At 35.8% G+C, this 19,589-nt stretch overlaps 1 protein-coding gene across 1 annotated transcript in view; it reads right to left on the bottom strand.

Moving 5' to 3' along the window:
- The window catches only part of OCA2 (OCA2 melanosomal transmembrane protein), a 621,653-nt gene that overhangs the window by 382,809 nt on the left and 219,255 nt on the right, over nt 1-19,589 (bottom strand). The window contains exons 13-14 of the mRNA XM_043996561.1: nt 15,964-16,102; nt 8,400-8,532 (exon numbers count right to left, since the gene is read on the bottom strand). Of these exons, the coding sequence (XP_043852496.1) occupies nt 8,400-8,532; nt 15,964-16,102 (272 nt within the window). The remainder of the gene's footprint in view (nt 1-8,399; nt 8,533-15,963; nt 16,103-19,589) is intronic.

The raw sequence follows: 19,589 nt of genomic DNA, 5'->3' as shown, positions 1-19,589 counted from the left end.
TCTGGAAAAAAAAATAAAATAAATGTTTGTTACAAAAAAAAAAAAGGATTTGCTCAAAGGAAATAGCATACACTCAGTTGGGCATAGAAATATCTTCTATAGAGAAGTGGGAAGGGATGGGTATAAAAGAAATGGGGATTAATAGAAGGGAGGGCAGATTAAGGGAGGCAGTGGTCAGAAGCAAAACAGACTTTTGAGGAGGTACAAGGTAAAAAGAGAGAGAAGGATAAACTGGGGAAAATAGGATGGTGGGAAATACATAGTTAGTGATCATAACTGTGAGTATGAATGATGAAATCATCTATAAAACAGAATAAGATAAAAAGAATTAAAAACTGGAATCCCATAATATGTTGTTTATAAGAAACACACTTGAAAGAGAGATGCACACAAAGTTAAAATAAGAGACTGGAACAGAATGTTTCAGCTGAGATGGGATGGGGTGGGGTAGCAATCATGATTGCAGATAAAGCAAAAGTAAAAAGAGACCTTATTTAAAAAGATTATCAGTGAAGTTACATTTTGCTAAAAGGTACTATACATAATGAAGTAATATCAATACTGAACATATTTGCTTCAAGTGGTATAGCACTCAAATTCTTAAAGGAAAAGTTAGGTGAATTATAGGAGAAAATAAATAATAAAACTATAATAGTGAAGACTTCAACTTTTTCTTCTCAGACCTTGATAAATTTAACCATAAAATAAACAAGAAAGAAGTTAAGGAAATGAATAAAATTTTAAAAAGTTAAATATGATAGAACTCTAGAGAAAACTAAATGAATATAAAAAAGAATATACCTTTTTTGTCAGCTGTACATGTCGCCTTTACAAAAACCAACTCCTGTATTAGGACATAAAAGCCTCACAAGCAGATGCAGAAAAGCAGAAATATTAAATGCATCTTTTTCAGAGAATAATACAATAAAATCATATGTAATAAAATTCTGTGGAAACATAGATTACGAATAAATTGGAAACTAGATATCTAATCCTAAAGAATGAGTGGGTCAAAGAACAAATCATAGAAACAATAAATAATATCATAAAAGAGAATGATAACAAAGAGACAATATCCCAAAATTTCTGAGATTCAGCCAAAGCAGTACTTAAGGGGAAATTTCTGTCTCTAAATGCTTACATCTTTAAAACAGAGAAAGAGTAGATCAATGAATTGGGTGTGTAATTTTTTAAAATAGGAAAAGAATAAATTAAAAATCCCAAACTAAACTCCAAAATAAAAATCCTAAAAATCAAAGGAGAGGTTAATAAAATTTAAAATAAAGAAACAATTGAACTAATAAATAAAACTAGAAGCTGATTTAGTAAAAAAAACAATAAACTTGATAAATCATTTAAAAATAAGTAAAGCAAATTGTCAGTATTAAGAATGAAAAGGGTCAGTTCCTCACCAATGAAGATTAAATTAAAGCAATTATTAGAGCTATTTTGCACAATTATATGCTGATAAATCTAATAGTTTAAGTGAAATGTATGAATATGTACAGAAACACAAATTACCCAGATTAAGAGAACAAATAGAATACTAAAAACCTCTATCTTGCTTAGAAAAATATCCCCAGGACCAGATGGATTCATAAGTAAACTCTACCAAACATTTAAAGAACAATTAATTCCAATACTATGTAAACTATTTGGAAAAATAGGCAAAGAAAGAGTCCTTTGAAATTCCCTTTACAACAGAAATATGGTGCTGATACCTAAACCAGGAAGAGCAAAAACAGAGAAAGAAAACTATAGACCAATTTCCCTAATGAATATTGATGCTAAAATTTTAAATAAGATTATAGCAATGTATCACAAAGTTGGTATACTATAACCAAGTGCAATTTATACCAGGAATGTAGGAGTGGTTCAATATTAGGAATACTATCAATATAAATGACTATCAATAACAGAAACAACAAAAATTATATGATCAATAGATGCAGAAAAATTAAACACTCACAAAATGTGACACTAATTTCCATTAAATACATTGGAAAGCACAGGAATAAATGGAGCTGTCCTTAAAATAATAAGGAGTATCTATCTAAAACCATTAGCAAGTAGTATCTGGAATGGGGATCAAATGAAAGCCTTCCCAATAAGATGAGGTGCGAAGAATGCCCATTATCACCACAATTATTCAATACTGTATGAGAAATTATAACTATATTAAAAAGAGAAGGAATAGAAGAAACTAAAGAAATTAGAGCAGACAACAAGGAAACAAGACTATATTCTTTATAGATGATATGATGGTATACTTGGAGAATCCTAGAGAATTAATGAAAAAACTAGTTGAAATAATTAACTTTAGCAAAGTTACAGGGTATAAAATACACTCACATAAATTGTCAGCATTTCTATTTATTGCCAACAAAATCCATTGCTAAGAGGTTAATCAGTGGCTTCTTGATGAAAATAAATGCAGAGGGGTTTCTCCTTACTTATTCAATTTTCTTTAGAAATGGATAAAAGAGAGGGGCAACTAGGTGGTGCTGTGGATAAAGCACTGGCCCTGGATTCAGGAGGACCTGAGTTCAAATCTGGCCTCAGACACTTGACACTTAGTAGTTGTGTGACCCTGGGCAAGTCACTTAACCCTCATTGCCCTGCCAAAAAAAAAATGGATGAAAGATTAATGATAAAAACAGATCTCATTAAAGGGGGCTTCAGTCACCTCTGTTGGAAAAAGCAGGAAGGCACTCACAGGATGACTCAATGGGCTATTTCCATTTCTAATTTCTTTGATTCTGACTAGAAAAAGAAATAATAGCTGTACTATTTTGGTCTTCAGGGAAAACTAATTGTGTTAACTAGAAGCTTTTTTCAATCCAGAGTCCTATAAAAATACTTAAAAGCAATAAGTAAGTTGATGCTAAAATGTCAAGTCCTCATTAACCCATAGACTTTCATCCTTTGTTTGGGTCAATGGGCTACAAAATATTCAAATGTAGATAAAAGTTGAATTCTCATATGAAACAACTCATATAAGCCCCCTAAAAATAAGGTCCTTTAAAATGCCCTAACCAGAAAAATCAGGGTACAACTAATGTAGGTTGCCTGAAATTCCAAAACCTCAGCTGATTGCCAATCAGCAACCAACATGTCAGATATTTCGTTGATTAAAGCAGGTGCTTCAAACAATCCATATCAAGTTATTACAGAATCAAAGAAATTAGAGATGGAAATGGCCCATTAAGGCATCCTATGGCCCATTAAGGCATCCTATAGCCCATTAAGTCATCCTTCCTGCTTCTTTCAACCCAGGTGACTGGAGCCCCCTTTGATGAAATCTGTTTTTATCAATCACCTTTTCATCCATTTCAAAAGAAAATTTAATAAATAAGGGGAGACCTCTGCATTTATTTTCATTGAGAAGCTACTGATTAACCTCTTAGCAATGGAATAGCTACTGATTAGAATAAATCTGAGTGAACAGGCTGATTATAAGAATTCTGGCTCTGGTGTTATTAAGCAAATAGTAACTGATTATAAAATAGGGCACTAATCTGAATGAAAAATTTATAAGTTTCTTGAAAGTTTCTGAAACCTTTTTATCCTTCAAAAAGTTTCTTTTCAAGTTAGCAGCTTGAATTCCCCTGTCTTCCACAAGCATCATTTAAGTTGGGGATTAAAGGGAACTTAATATCTGGAAAAGACAAAAATGGTACTTATATTTTTAAATCTTTTAGAGGATCAGAATTGCATTACAATTAGGCTAAAGGCCATTACCAAAAATGCCAGAACAAGGAATAAGTAGAATAGAAGGCAAAAGCGTAAAAGCTTTGAGGTGGAACAAAATGAAAGCGTCTAAACATTCTTACAAAATTACAAACATTCTAAACATTTATACAAAATGCTTCTAACAAAATGAAAGCTTCTAAACATACAAATATTCAACACTTCAAATTTTTTTTCAAACAGTTCTGAGAAAAATCAAACTGGACACATAATTAATGTCGAGGTTAAATTGAATAGTGGCTCTAAAGTAACATCAGCTATGATTTTTTAATCAATTTAGAGAGACTAAAAAATTATGAACCTGCTAAACAATAAATAATTATTCTTCAAGAATTAATCTACAGTAGATGTGTGGAATAATACCAAGAGACATATTAAATGGTTCTTGACCAAGGGAACAGGTACAATAAAGACCATACAGAAGGTAGATTGTCCCATGTACAAATAGAGATTTATGGGGATTGATTCTTTTTTAAATCACTAGACTCAAACAATACTTGAATACACAAGACATCAATTACCTAAACAGACACTATGCAAATAGATGCTATCATAATTAGGATGTCATTTCACCAAGCTAACCTCTGAACCAGACCATTTTCAGTTACTAATAGCATCTCTACAGGGCAGGACCTAGAAACACATCATCAATGCCTTCCGCCCTTCTTAGAGATGGCTCTATTTACATGCATAGGTTTCCCCATTGCTGTCCTCAAATGGGTAAATGAAATGAAAAACTAGAGCACTGAAAAAAATGGCATGATATTATTTCCATGCTCTCTTAGACCCAGAAAAAAAGTTTATTTGTTATTGAGATATATAGGATTCAGGACAGAATTTTGCAGATAAACTGTCTCTACCACCCTTATTCACCAAATAATTGCTCAACTCTCCACTTAATTTTGCCTGTGTAAATACAAACTTAAACAGATGAATTCATTATTATCACAATCTAATTCTATTCAGCTCTCTATCAGGATAATAATTGCAATCAGAAAAAGAGAAATTAAAGAAAATTCATTTCTCTTCGAATATACAACTTACAGGTTATGAACCACTCTAGACACCAAATGGAAAAGGGCCATACAAATGAAAATAGGTCATGAGACATAATTGTCATGGAAATCTAATTATTACAAAAGTGCAAATTTAGATTGAATTTGGGTTCAGAAAGAAACACAAAAAGATTGTTTCAATCATCATGCTAACAAATACCATCAGAAAAATAAAAAAAAGGGAAAAAGGACTTCTTTTCTGTTCAGAAAGGTTGGTCTTGTACTACTAAGCAGGGCTATTTATAAAAAGATAATTATAAATTCTTTTAAAGGTAAACCAATTTGACATTTAAATGAATCAAATTGGACCTAATTGCTACTATTGTCTCAGTACTGGGTAGCAAATTGAAATGCATTTCCACTTATAACTTTTCCTGTGTGTTTTACAATGCACCATTTCCTCACCTTTTAGTGCAAGATTCTCTTCCCTGGTCCTTCAGGTTTTGACCCACATTTCACTGTCTGTTCTTTTCCCTAGGATTCTATTGCACTAATAGTCATTCAGCATCATGTGGTTGAGTAGTTTATTGTTTTCTAAATACATAATGACTCTAAACTTGGTCTGCCTTGCTATTTTGTAAGTTAAGTGGGGGAAAGAATCACACTTCTTCATCATTCAAAGTGTTTGAAGCAGTTTCCAGTACTTGACTGGGCACTCAACAAATACTTTGAAATTACTCAGTATGGGGGGCAGCTAGGTGGCGCAGTGGATAGAGCACCGGCGCTGGATTCAGGAGGACCTGAGTTCAAATCCAGCCTCAGACGCTTAACACTTACTAGCTGTGTGACCCTGGGCAAGTCACTTAACCCCAATTGCCTCACCAAAAAAAAAAGAAAAAGAAAAGAAATTACTCAGTATGCTATTTTAAGAGTTTCAGTTACATCCTATTTTCTTTACATTTGACTTCTATCATCATCATTACCATCACCATCACCATCATCTTCATCATTCAGAACTCAAACCCAGTACCCTAACTTCCTAGATAGTATCTACCTTACAGTAACAGATCTCACTCACAAAGAATGATTTATAGGTGCGAATTTCAGATGATGAATAACTTGTGAGAATAAATTTCCTCCTCCTTTAGAAAGTTATCTTTCCAGAACCTTGGAAAGGTGCTATCTGAAATGGCTCACAATTATGCTTTCTAACATAGCACCAGTACAGTCAGCCTTAATGGAATGAAAGTTCTTGTTGTTTGCCCTTCATTTTCTAAAAAGACCAGTGACATCACAGGATGATGTCTCGGCTCATACATGAATTAGATTTAAGTGAGGCACAAAGCCATCAGACTTACTTTCTCTTATAAAGTCATCAAAGTCTAGTGACAAAGCAAAAGTCAGGACAACTGGTGCTGGCCTGGGATATAGTGGATAACCTTGGCATCTTTGATGCTTAACCATACTCCAAACCAAAGCACTCCACAGCACCTGCTTCGGCTGCCTTCATGTCCATCAGAAAAAAGTTGTTCTCAACCACTCATTCTAACAAGGACAGTCTTCACATGCTTGGGGTAGATACTTCCCTAACTCACCAATGGGTTTGAGACTTGTCAGATACCCTCAGCCTTAAGCTGTCTGCCAAGATGATTCATAAAAGTGTGGCCACTGCACATAATACAACTTCTTGGAGTCACAGGTGAGAGTTGAGTATCAAGTGTACAGCAAAGGTGGATGAGAAGTTCTGAAAAGGGCTCAGCAAGCCCTCACACCAGAGGTGCTAGTCTTCCTTGAATACCCATACATCCCATGAAATGAAAACAACATATGAAGGGGAGAGAAATATCTACCTTGGAAAATCACTGACTGGTGAATCACAACAAAAATATTTAGACTTCTACTAATTATGAAATGAAATTTAGGTATCTTTACTAAAGAGGAAGGGAAGCAATGGCATTAGAGAGTGGCCTCAAAGCCAGGAAGACCTGACTTCAACTTCTTCTTCTCATGACATATACTGGCTATCTGGTCCTGCATCAATCATGTAGCCTCATGATGCTCCAGGCAACTCTATAAAACTAAAAATTGAAGAGAAGATACCAAACTATGCTATTAGAGACAGATTCCTCACTTGGGAGTTCCCTATGTCAATAAAATAAAAAGTTGAGTGCCTATCTACTAAAGATGAAGAATAGATCATTAGCCTGTAGAACCCAATAATCACTTAAAATCATTAAATAACTGAATTAGAACTTAAAACTACAGACCCCATGAACTCCCAAAATGGCTAACCTGAAGCCAATAGAAGCCAAATTGAAAAATAAAGGCAACTAAAGAAAATACAGTATTGGCAACAGCCACTCAAACTCTGGTCTCAGAATAATTTGGAAATTATCCAAACTTTGGCCTATCTCAAGGGAAACTGAGCCTTTTATGAACCACCTGGATAGCTTGCAGCTTTTCCAACTTTTAGACCTTCCTAAGAAAACTTAAAGCAAGAGAAAATGCTAAGTATCATGATAACAAAAAGTCTTCACCCTGGTTGAAACCATGCAAAAGCATTTGAGGGCACTGCCATATTTAGGCACACAGAGATCCCAGGTATAAGTTGTCCCTTTAACAATCCCTTATATTTTTAATGTGCCCTCTAGGTATTCTGGAGTGTATGTTAGCACAAAAGTAACTATATATAGGAAGGGAAGGAAGAGAGGGAACAGGTTCCTACTATGTACCATGCACTATGCTAAGTACTTTATATTATCTCATTTGATAATACAGACCTAGTCTTCATTGTTTTGTTTTGTTTTTGGGGGGTTATTTTTGCAGGCAATGGGGGTTAAGTGACTTGCCCAGGGTCACACAGCTAGTAAGTGTCAAGTGTCTGAGGCCGGATCTGAACTCAGGTACTCCTGAATCCAGGGCCGGTGCTTTAACCACTGTGCCATCTAGCTGCCCCAGACCTAGTCTTCATTAAGAGTAGTACTCTTTTATTTGACATGTCTGAACACTAACTTATATTTGAATTATGTATCTTTTTACATTTTAGTTCATATTTAAGTTACATTTTAGCACTAGAATAATTGTTTGTCATATGGCCCATTTCCCAATGTTTAAAGTATAGTACATGATTTGAACTATAAATAATAGGCATTTGAATGATCACAAAGAATATGAAAGATGGTGTAGGACTTACTTTCTTGATTCTACTAATTCTATTAGAGAAACTAAAGAGGATATATTTAGGATAATCATGACTCATAGATTGAAAACTATTGAACTTGCCTTGTAATCAGGAAGGAGTAACTATCCCAGCCATCACTTATAATAGGCCGACATCTTGGCAGGTACAATTTGTCTCATGCTCTTCCCATAATTTTGTTATATTTTTTTGCTTAAACTCATTTTCTTTTTTTTTTTGGTGGGGCAATGGGGGTTAATTCACTTGCCTAAGGTCACACAGCTAGTAAGTGTCAAGTGACTGAGGTCATATTTGAACTCAGGTCCTCCTGAATCCAGGGTTGGTGCTTTATCCACTGCACCAACTAGCTGTTCCACATAAACTCATTTTCAAAGAGAATTAATTTACTTTTCTGTCATCTCAAAGGAAAAAAGGGAAAGGTATGGTGAGTAGTCCCCCCACCCTCTCAAACTTACCAACAATCTCACTTGGTTCCTTATTGTAAAGCTTTTTGTTCCAGTAAAGGAGTCTTAGGAAAGGAAAAGAGACCAAGAGAACAAGACAAATTCCAACAAACATGTGTGCTGTGAATCCAGCAAAATCCATTCCCTAAAGGTTAAAAAAGGAAAGAAAAATAGCAGAGTCTCACTTTCTATATAGTGGAAACAGTACTCCTCTTCAGTTACATTTTATAATTCAATGACCCATATGATCCCAAAACATCTGGACAAAACCCATTAATGATCTGTCATTTGCCCAGATGTTTCATGTGTATAGTGGCAAATATTTTGAGAAATTGCCAGATTGTCGATTGAATTTTTCATTTTGTCCCAATATTTTCCCACACAACACATTACAAAACATTAGTTAGAAAGACCCTCAGGAAAGAATTGCTATTGAAAAATTAACAGATTGCTTTAAATCCATATAGCTTCTAATAAAATACACATATCCATATTATATATATATATATATATATATATATATATATATACGTATATTAAACTATGGAAATTAACCTGTGCATGTAGGTAAACATCTCACATATAAGTGAATACATATATAATGTATACATGCATAGTTATCTATACATTTTTAGTACTTCAGAATATATGACTTCTTGAATATTTGTACCACCTCTACTAATGAAGATCACAGCCCCTCCATGATTTATCAAATGGTTTTTAAGTACAGTTGTTGCCCCAAATCATCATGATGTGGTAGTCTATTTTCTTATGATGACTCCCTCAAAAATTAGTCTGGCCGATCCTCAGACAATAAACACAAACCCACCAATGAGACTACACTGGAAACCTTTCTACCTTGCTGGAAATAGTGCTCTAGTTGTCATAGTCTTTTGGAATTCAGGATTGTCTCTATGCTTTGATGAAACATCCAAGTAGGTCTTTAGTGGTAGAATGAAATAGATCAATGAGTGAGAGGGGTGGAGAGAGACAGACAGAGACAGAGACAGAGAAACAGAGACTGAGATAAAGAAACAGAGAGAGAAACAGAGAGACAGAGAGGGCCAATTGTTAAATTTTGAGTGTGAAATTTTATACCCAGGAAATTGGCAAATGCTATAAAGCAGGCCTTGATTATTGTTTTGTTTATTGAAAGAAAGTGATGGAGAAAATGATAATAATGTAGATTAAACTTAAAACGTGTCCTGAGTACATTTTCTTTTTTGAGAGATATGGTTGTTAAATATTTGCCAACATAATACTATATAGATATTTTCCTATACATATAGTTATAAACTGTAGGATAAAATCTATCTTTCTATCAGGAAATTACATCAATTACCCAGGCCTTTAGTCTCCAGACTCAATTAAGTCTTAATACTTTTTTTTCGGGGGGGGGAGTTGGGTTTGGGGTTTTTTTTGTTTGTGGGTTGTTTTTTTTGGGGGGGTGAGGCAATTGGGGTTAAGTGACTTGTCCAGGGTCACACAGCTAGTAAGTGTCAAGGGTCTGAGGCAGGATTTGAACTCAGGTTCTCCTGACTCCAGGACTGGTGCTCTATCCACTGTGCCACCTATTTGCCCCTCAATACCTTTTAAGGAAAAAAAACCAGCCTAGGCAGAGCCAAGATGGTAGAGAGAAGCCAGGAAGTTGCCTGAGCTCTGCCAAGTTTCCCTCAAAGAACCAGCCTAACCTATATGGATAGGAACCTTAGTAGACATTCCTCCTATTGCATACCTATTAGTCATCATCTATGTCTACATGAAAACTAAAGAACCAGCTAGTTATAATTTTCAATAGGGAATAGTAATCAGGACACTTACTGTCTGGTTCATATTTTTGTTGTGAATGTCAGTCAAATGAAGTACAATCTCTTTGTTCTAAGATTCTTTTTAGTGAGAATCTTGCTATTATTAAAAATGAATCAACTTAACTTATAATAGAACTATAAGCTATAGGCAGACCTATACAAATTATAGATGCATGTATTTTATAGCTGTAAATATATATTATTTTGATTTCTTGCTGTTGTGTATGCAAGTAGGTATACATAGATATATTCATACATATACCTATATCAGTAGATTTATGTGTAAACACATAGATATACATAGCTACATAGACATGTAGAAATACATACACATACATGTATGTGCATGTATTTGTGTGTGTATATGTATATAGGTGTGGGCACATATTTATCATTCATTCATATCTTCTGGCATAATTTAATATGGATATCTTCCCATTTTTGCTTGTTCTTTGCTCATTGTTCATTAGTTGTGATGGCATGCTGGGTAACTATCATTTAGTGGGTAGAGGCCAGAAAAATGGATCTAAACTTGGGTTATAGGTCTACTTCTGCTTTAAGGGATAGAAACCAGGAGAGCTAATAACTTTTCAACCAGTACTCATGCTCAATAACGAAAATATTGAAGGGGACAAATAGATTTAAATCTAGTCCAATGTCTCTCTTTCCTGTAAGACAGGTGAGTAAGAAGGGCAGCTAGGTGGCACAGCGGATAGAGTGCTGGCCCTGGATTCAGGAGGACCTGAGTTCAAATCCAGCCTCAGACACTTGGCGCTTACTAGCTGTGTGACCCTGGACAAGTCACTTAACCTCAATTGCCTCACCAAAAAAAAAAAAAAAAAAGATAGGTGAGTAAGATTCTAGAGTTAGCTATACATGTACCTCCTTTTGAACTGCCCGTGGTTAGATATGCTATGGGGATTTACACATCTTACATTTGCAACATACCTTATAAATACATAGATAGGGAAATAGGGTGCTTCAGGCTCAATATAAATCTGCAGTGTGATGCAATAGCTCAAAAGTTAGCATGATATTGGGCTGCATAGAGAGGCATAACTCCCAAGAGTAAGGTAATAGTCCCTCTGCATTCTGTCTTGATCAGATCATATCTGGAATATGGTATTCAATTCCAGATGCCACATATAAGAATGATATTGAATAGCTGGAGAGTGTCCAGAGGAAGTTAACCAGAATTGGGGAAGGCCTAGAATCCATACTATAGGAGAATCTCTTGAAGGAAGAGGAATGCTTAAGACGGAGGAGAGAGCACTTAAGGGAAATGTGATAGTTGGCTTCAAGTATGTGAGGAAGTGTCACATGAATGCAGGATTAGTCTTGTTCTGTTTGGACCCTGAGTGCAGTTGGTCAACAAATATTTATTAAGCACTTAATATGTAAAAAGGCAAAAATACAGTTTCAGTATTCAAGGAGCTCACATTCTGTTGGAGGAAAGCATCCAGTAAATGATTATGTTCATAAAAGCTATTTACAGAATAGACAGAAGGTAATCTTAGAAGGAAAGCTCCAGCTCTAGAGGGGAAAAGGAAGGAAGGAAGAAATACTATCTTATTTGGTTTTCACAATCACCCTGGGAGGTAGGTGGTATTATTATCCCCATTTTACAGCTGAGGAAACTGAGGCAGACTGAAGTTAAGTGACTTGCCCAGGATCACACATCTGATAAGTGTCTGATACTAGATTAGAACTCAGGTCTTCCTAACTCTAGGACAGTGCTCTATCCACAGTTTTATCAATTACCAAGCCAAAGATCGTTAAGCTAGGAGTGAGGAGATCTGGATCTGATTTTTACTAGCTGTATGACTTTTAGCAAGGCACTCAAGCTCTTTGAGCCTCAGTTTCTATGTATGTAAAACAGAAATAACAATGTTTACATTATAGTACATACTTCATAGGCTTGTTGTGAGGAAAACATCCACTACCACCCTTCTATCTGTATATTTCTTTCACTCTATTTATCCTTCTTAATTGTTCTCCATGCTGTAAAAGCCACCAAGGTTTTATCTCCTAACCTAAAGTAAATCTCTTGTATCTTAGTTCTGTACCACTTTATTTTCCCTGTATTACCTAGCTCTCTGTGTGATAAAAGTTTCTTTCGGTAGGTCATGCGTGCGCTCTCGCTCGCTCTCTCTCTCTCTCCCTCCCCTTCCCTCTCTGATCTCCCATTCTCTCTCACACATGCGTGAACCCCTGTGATTTCAATTTAGAAATCATAAGAAAGATATAGAAAAAAAAGAATCACAAAATCATGAATTTTAGAAGGAAGTAATCCATGCAAATGTCATGTACATTTTTATGCTAATTATTATCCTAAGTTTTTTATGTAAATATATCTAAAGGCCTCCTCCTGTTTTCATATATCTCTGTAATTTCCTAGGAAAAGTCATTTTTTTAAAGGTCCTGTGTCCCAAAGAAAAAAAAAATCCACAAGACTGATGTTAGTATAATTATTTTATTCAGTCTTTGCCTACTTCCTGATTTGTTCTTTTCTTTTTTTACTCTACACATGTTCCTCCTCAGTTGGACAGAGAAGTTTTACTTATACTGGAAAAAATGCTGCTAAATAATAGTAATAATTCACATTTATATATCATTTTACTGGTTTACAAAATACTTTCCTCACGATGGAGAAGCAATTAGCCGATTCCAATGTAAAGTGACAACTACTGAAACGGAGATCTATTGAAACCTTGTAAGAATCTAGTCCCATTTGGCCACAAATTTGTCTTCAGTAAAGAAAGTCATTCTGTATCCTGTTCAAAAATCCTGTCTCCTAGCAGCAAAATGCTCAGACTATTTCTCTATGAAGTCAAAATATTGAATCACTTAATTTTTAAAAACAGCTAAACAGGATGGGCAATACATCCAAATAAATTTTGACGGATTTTAAAAAGTTGAATCAACTGAGCCATCCAGATAGATATATTGGCATCTCTAGGCAAACTCTAGATGTGAAAATAGAAGTTTATTGATCCACCTTCAAATTTCCTTAGATTCTACATCCCTGGTTCTGTTCTCTCCATGGGGAGATAATAGGAATTAGAGTTATAAGGGGTCTGAGAAAATTTCTCACCAATCCCCTCCCTTTAAAACTAAGAAAACTGAGGGTCATAGAGATGAAATGACTTGTTCAACACCACACAGGCAACAAAGGAATAGCCTGGATTCAAAACATAGTCTTCTTATTCCAAAGCCAGGGTTCTTTCTCCTATACCATGTTGAGAGAATGACAGAACTTTATATGCTGGTATAAAAGGTTTTCCAATATTAGTCTGCCACTGTGGGTCTGGTTAGCACTTGGCTTTCTATTTAATTTATTATTTCATTGGCTTTTGAAGTTTTCATAGAAAAGACACTTTAAAAAAGATTTTTAGCTAGGCATACATAGTGGCAAACACATGTAATCCCTACTATGTGGGGAGAGAAGAAATTATTTAGGGGATCATTTGGCTTTGGGAGTTCTCAGCTACAATTAGTTAAAGCCTATCAGTTGTCTGGTTACTGATATGGCAAGTAGGAGTAGAAAGGTCATTAAGCTGCCTAAGGAGGGTTAAGGAAGGTTTGGGTTGGACTAGCTGACTTCTGAGGTCCCTTGTAATTTCTCTGAATCCGTGAAAATGCTTTCACTCTGCATCCCCTTCCAGATCTGGATGCTTTGCTAGCTCTGGTTCTTTCCTCATTCCTTCTTTCTTTCTGAAAGGGACTCTTCAAATCCTTGATTGAATTAGTGAACCTGACTTCATCTGCTATGAAAGGGATGGTCAATAGACAAAGATGACTTGGGATACATTCCCAAAAAGAAGCTTTGGAAGAAAATGTCAGGAGCAGGGCTATCAGTTGCTACAGAAACATTTCATGTCCCACTAAAGCAAGGGTTACTACTGATGAGGGGCTTTTAAGTAGCAGAGCAATATTATCCTGCTAGAAAATGCACAAGTCCTTTGGCAGCTGGAGACCAATTCTCCCCCCTTTAACCAGGCACTAAGAGGAGAATTAAAGAGTAAAGAAGTATAAATTACACCCTGTAAGAGAGCCTTTCCTTTTGACTAAGACATTATTCATTCCAGGATCCTTCTTTTAAAATGTCAATACACTGGGAAGAGGGGATTACAGAGAAGGGCAGCAGGAAGGTACACAATACCAACTCTGCCTTAAGCCCAATTTTGTCTAAGTTCCAGCCTGATCTTGAAAAGGCATTCCTAAAGACTATTGCAAAGCCTGGCAATGACTTTCTTTCTTACTGTATAAATTATATATTTATTATTTATTTTCCTTGTAAATATTTTCAAAATTAATTTCAAAGCTTAAAATAATTTTGGAAGACTTTTCCTTCTGACATTAGTCTGTTAATGAACATCCAAAGAATGCACAACAAATATGCCTCTTCTGGGATGCAAATATCTGCCTGCAATCTCATTACACTGTTGATAGCAAGGTCTTATAAATTAATCACTGCTGAAAACACATTCCCTTAGAATTCATTTGTGACTTCATAGAGATAAGTATTGTCTTATCTTCTCACTGCTAATGAATAAATGGGAGCAGCTCAGATTTATCCACAAAGACCCAGCAGGGTATAGTTTTCCTGAAAGATAAAGTTTAACCCTGAACTTCTGGAGCTATAACTTTCAATAAAAGGTAAGGAATTCTTTCTCTAAACTATAAAGTCATAACCTGGAGGCTGATACTCAGAAGGATGCCACACTGGCAAAAGTCCAATGACATTAGCCAGAGGGTTTATCCAAGGCCCTGACCTCATCATAAGTCTGAATCTCTAATGGGTCATAAGAAAAAAAAAATGAATTCGAAGGCTACTCATCCAAATGCCCTGCCTTTGGCCCATCACTACTAGATTTTAAATCTGGGAAGTTTCTGTAGCAATCTGTTAAATGACCTGAAAAACCATTGTGGAATACAGGGATGATTTAATATAAAGAATATAAATAGTATGGCTTTCCCCTATCTTCCCTCATACTCTGAATGACATGGTACAATACACAAGTGCACTTTTCAGGTCAGTTTCATTACTCCACTTTCAGTTTTATGCATTCAAACACAAGACTCCAAAGGCAGCTTTAAAATAGTGTAGTATTAATTCTATTGTTCTCCAAGAAAGGCAATGTGCCTGGGATTGCACATTAGTACCAATTAGGTACTATCTTGGGGCAGTTTTATAAAGATAAACCATAGTATCCTCTTCCCTGTTGTGTCAGAGTATTATCTGTTATGTGGTCATAAAAATAAAGGGAGAGAAAAAGAGACAGTATTCAGAGATTAGAAATAAAGTCAGAAAAACCTTATTGGAACTAGCTCATCATAAAATCCTTCTAGTAAGAGGTTGAGAAAAATGTAGCCTAACCTACCTCTAAACAGAGGGTAACCCTACTTTTCTGGATATCTACATATATTAATTTACCTAACCCACCTTTCTCTTTTTCATTCTTCTTTATTTCCTTCCTTCCATCTTTCTTTTTTCTTTCCTTTCTTCTGTCTCTGATTATGTGTGTATATCATAAATTAAACCAGCATAAGACTGAGACAGTTTTAAACTACTTAACTCCTAATGCAAATGTAAGCCAACCACTGTTTTACTCTTAAGTCGTCCATCAGCACCCAAAAGAAAATGTCAAGAAGGAGGAACTATGCTTAGTTTCAAGCAAAGACAACCCTAAGGATAAGAGATATAAGTTAACAAGTAAGCCAATATCTGCATCTGTTTGTGGAAATCCAATTATCTTGGTACATACCGTCTTCCTCAACTCCTGATTGGAAACAATAATCACATTTGGTGGATCCCCAACAGCTGTGGCAGCTCCTCCAATATTTGTAAAAATCACTTCTGCTATTAGGACATGTCTGGGATCAAGATTGAGTACCTCACATAACCTGTTGAAGATTCAGGGAAATGAAACCACTTGCTTAGCCTTTGATTAAATTGCCCTTCAGATTCTGAGTCTTATATAAACCCAAATAACAAAAACAAACTTCATACTTAGGGCATAAACCACAAACACACCAACCAAAAAAGGGGGTGAGGGGGAGAAAATACATATGGGCAACAGCTAGTAGCAGAGGACCTCAGATCATAGTTCTATGTATCTAATCTACCTTTGGTTCAACATCCATAACTGTAAAAATGTAAATAAAGCTACTTCCATGCCTCACAAGTATGGTAGGAAAAGACAAGGAGGGGGTTTTCATAGGCATGCAGGAATGGCATTTTTTTCAGTCAGTGGCACAACCAGCACTTTTATGCATAGAGCAAAGAGCTTATGGTAAGACTGACTTCCTTGAATGAGGCAGGACATGGTAACCAGCAAATTGCAGCAGCAGCACATGAAATAGCAGCATCAGTAGCATTCATAGTCTCTATAGACCACTTTGAAGTCCTAGATTACTTTCTACATTGCTTTGTTACTTTTGTCTTGCCCTCAAGTTGGACAGCTCCTGAAGTACAATCCAGCCCATTCCCTGAGTCTCCAGTGTTATGCCTACTAAGTTCAAGATCATTCCTGATTCAGTCTAGTGTTTCACATGTTCCTCTCACACAGCTCTGGGGAAATGTAAACATATTTACCGCTAACAAATACTGTGTCTGGGAACTCATAGACTGTTTTATGACCCCAGAGTGATAGGGGACTACATTCAGTTTTCGTTTGTTTTTTTGTTTGTTTGTTTGTTTGTTTTTGTTTTTTTTTAGTGAGGCAATTGGGATTAAGTGACTTGCCCGGGGTCACACAGCTAATAAGTGTTAAGTGTCTGAGGCCAGATTTGAACTCAGGTATTCCTGACACCAGGGTCAGTGCTCTATCCACTGTGCCACCTAGCTGTCCCTACATTCAGTTTTTAAACTTACTAGGAAAAGCTAAGGTTTTATTGTTTGGGTGGGTAGGTCACACAGTGGCTAGAGCCCTGGGTCTGGAGTCAGGAAGACCTAGTTCAAATCTGGCCTTCCAATACACAGCTGTGTGATCCTGGCCAACTCACTTAACCTTGTTTGCTTCAGTTTCCTCATCTTTAAAATGAGCTGGAGAAGGAAATGACAAACTGCTCTAGTATCTTTGCCAAGATACCCTAAAGTAGGGTCACAAAAAGTTGGACATGACTGAAACAACTGAGCAATGAATAAGTCTGGAAAACAGACCAGGGGAGGTCTTGTAGTTTCCCTTTTGTCTCCAGTGAATTAGTGATTTGTCTTCAGGAATATCAAGATCCTTAGTAGGAAACCAAGGATGATTTCTAGTAACAGCACAGTCAGTCCCAAGAAGGAAAGGAGTCATTCCATTTTTTGTCTCCTCACCCTTTTATAACTTATCTCTGACCCCAATTCCAGCTTGCCAGACCACCAAGAACAGTAGGAATTAGAGTAACAAAGTCCTAGGAAGGAATGTGCACTATGGTTCTTGGAAGAAATCACATACAAAAAACTAACGAGCAGATAGAAAGTACTACCTACTGTTCTAGTGATCATGCATAAAGTCTTTTCCTTAAAAAAATGAAGACCTACTGAAGTCATAAAAACTACAATCAGTGGAAAAGTAAAAGAAAATCTGTCAGATGTTTAAAAAATACACAGTTGAGAAAGTCTGTGCAAACCTTCAGGCAGAAACAGGATCCAATTCAAGATAGTTAAACATCTTATATGAGTTTAGGCTAAAAATATCAAGATTGTACAACCAAAGGATTACAGTTCACAAAATTGTCCTTATTTTAAATAGAGAAAACAAAGACTTGTTTACTGACTCTTTAATATCAGGATGAGAGAACAAGTATCACTTGGTCTTCAAATGTAGAGTCTTAGACAAACCAATCAAAATATTACTCTGCATTAGAGGTTTAAAAAATGATGAAATCCCCAGGGATAGGGATTCCAGAGATGGGACATCTGCTAAAAAGGCAAAGGCCCATACAAATTCATGAAACAAATCCATGTGAAAATTCATGCAAACTCCATGGTAGAGTTAAAGGTATGGATGCTTTATGTGCATCCTCAACTTTTGAAGTTGATGGCAGCAGCATCTTTTAACATCATTGTCAGAGACAGAATAATGACCCAGATGCATCATTGCTTTGATTCAGTCTAGTGTTTCATGTCTTCCTCTCTCACAGCTAGGGGGGAAATTTAAGTATGTTTACCACCAACAAATACTGTGCTCTGGGAAGTCATAGAGTGTTTTATACCTCCAGAGTGATAGGGAACTAAATTCAGCTATTAATCTTTATTATAAAGAAAGTAGGAAGATTTTTTGGTCTATTTCATCTCCACTATAATGACAGCATGCAATTACATTTGTAAAGTTATGGACAAGGGGCAAGAAGCCTAACAATTGAAGAAAGAAAGGAGTCCAGCATGGAAGATATCCAAATATATAGATGTATAAAACTTATTTTCACTTCTAAGAATAATCATAAAAATAATGATTTGGGTAATTATCACTATAAAACTAACTATAGCCTGAGAAAGCTGAGTTAGATGTCTCAAAAATCAATATTTCTTTCACCATATTAAACAAAAAAGTCTTGTCTCTATATTACATTCCACAGACTTTTTGAGGAACTACTAAAATCTTTTAATTCTTTACATGTAAATTACAATAATACTTCAGCTGGTGTGTGATCTCATCAATGTGGATATTCCTCTCAACAATACAGATTAAAACCCATATATGCCTTCCCATCCTATGTAATTCTTTTTTGTTTCCTCCGTCATGCTTTCTCATATTGGATGGGTGGGAGACAGGTCTAAAAGGAACTTGAACTGTGTTTTTCTTAACTTTTGATTTCCCACGTACCTATATATTAATTATGGGTCAGCCTCGGTCTAACCCATGCAACCATTTTATTTATATAGATATAGATATATACATACATACATACATACATATATACATACATACTTTTTATTCTTTTTTGCAAATACTAATGCCTAAGAGTAAAAACTGTATAAAGTAGCATGCCTGTTGAATTGTCTTACTGGCTTACTCTAATAATGCTTTGTTCATCTCACAAGTAAGATATTGAAGACATGGGAAGAGGGGAGAAGTTTCCCAGTAGAATAGTGTATTCAGACCTAGTTTGATGAGATAAATCTGTATTGTTGATGTTCTTTGACTAACACAATAAGAAATAGCCATGCTGAGTTGAGTTAGGGAATGGAAAGGCACCAGCTCTCTGAGAAATTTGGACTATTTGGCATTCCTCTGGAGCTCCTTCTAGTGTTGAGTAGGTCTCTGTTCAAAAGTGCCTAGCTGCCAGGGTGAGTGTGGGACTTCCATATAGGCAAGCCAGAGGAAGTAGCACCACTTCATGGTCAAACAGGTGTTTATGTTAAGGTATTGGTATGTGAGACAGGATGCACTCTGAGAAACTATAC

The sequence above is a fragment of the Dromiciops gliroides genome, chromosome 3, assembly GCF_019393635.1.
Source record: "Dromiciops gliroides isolate mDroGli1 chromosome 3, mDroGli1.pri, whole genome shotgun sequence".
Taxonomy (NCBI): domain Eukaryota; kingdom Metazoa; phylum Chordata; class Mammalia; order Microbiotheria; family Microbiotheriidae; genus Dromiciops; species Dromiciops gliroides.
The sequence above is the reverse complement of the archived record's forward strand: the minus strand, read 5'-3'. Positions and strand labels throughout refer to the sequence as shown.